At 75.7% G+C, this 382-nt stretch overlaps 1 protein-coding gene across 1 annotated transcript; it reads right to left on the minus strand.

Moving 5' to 3' along the window:
• Nucleotides 1-6: 6 nt before the first annotated feature.
• On the minus strand, nt 7-373 carry LOC106902629 (MAP6 domain-containing protein 1-like; the record flags this gene model as incomplete). The annotated part of the gene is made up of 1 exon (XM_014966271.1): nt 7-373. A coding segment is annotated over exon 1 (309 nt), but the record flags the coding sequence as incomplete, so codon positions are not given.
• Nucleotides 374-382: the final 9 nt, after the last annotated feature.

The following is a 382-nucleotide window of genomic DNA, read 5'->3' on the forward strand; positions in this document are numbered from 1 at the left end:
CCAGGGGAAGGCGTCCCTCCTCGGGAGGGGCCAGGCTCGGAAGTCCCGCCGGTACTGGGTCTCCGCCGGGAAAGGCTCCGCCGCCCGGCTCTTCCTGCGGCCGCTCGTTTTGCCGGAGTCCCGCGGGCGAGGGGCCGGGGCGGGAGGGCGAGCGCTGGCCCGCGGGGGTGGCCCGCCGCGCTGGGGCGGCCCCTCCTCCTGCTCCTCGATGTCCGAGTAGTTGTGGATGGTGAGAGGCACGGAGAGGTCGGATTTGTCCAGCTGGCTCCAGAAGCGGGCCAGGCAGCACACCCGGCTGATGCAGGGCCAGGCCATGGCCGCCCCACCGGTACCGGCACCGGCTCTGGCCCCCGCCTCGCCCGCAGCCGGCCGAGCACCCGGC

The sequence above is a fragment of the Calidris pugnax genome, unplaced genomic scaffold, assembly GCF_001431845.1.
Source record: "Calidris pugnax isolate Ruff unplaced genomic scaffold, ASM143184v1 scaffold65, whole genome shotgun sequence".
Taxonomy (NCBI): domain Eukaryota; kingdom Metazoa; phylum Chordata; class Aves; order Charadriiformes; family Scolopacidae; genus Calidris; species Calidris pugnax.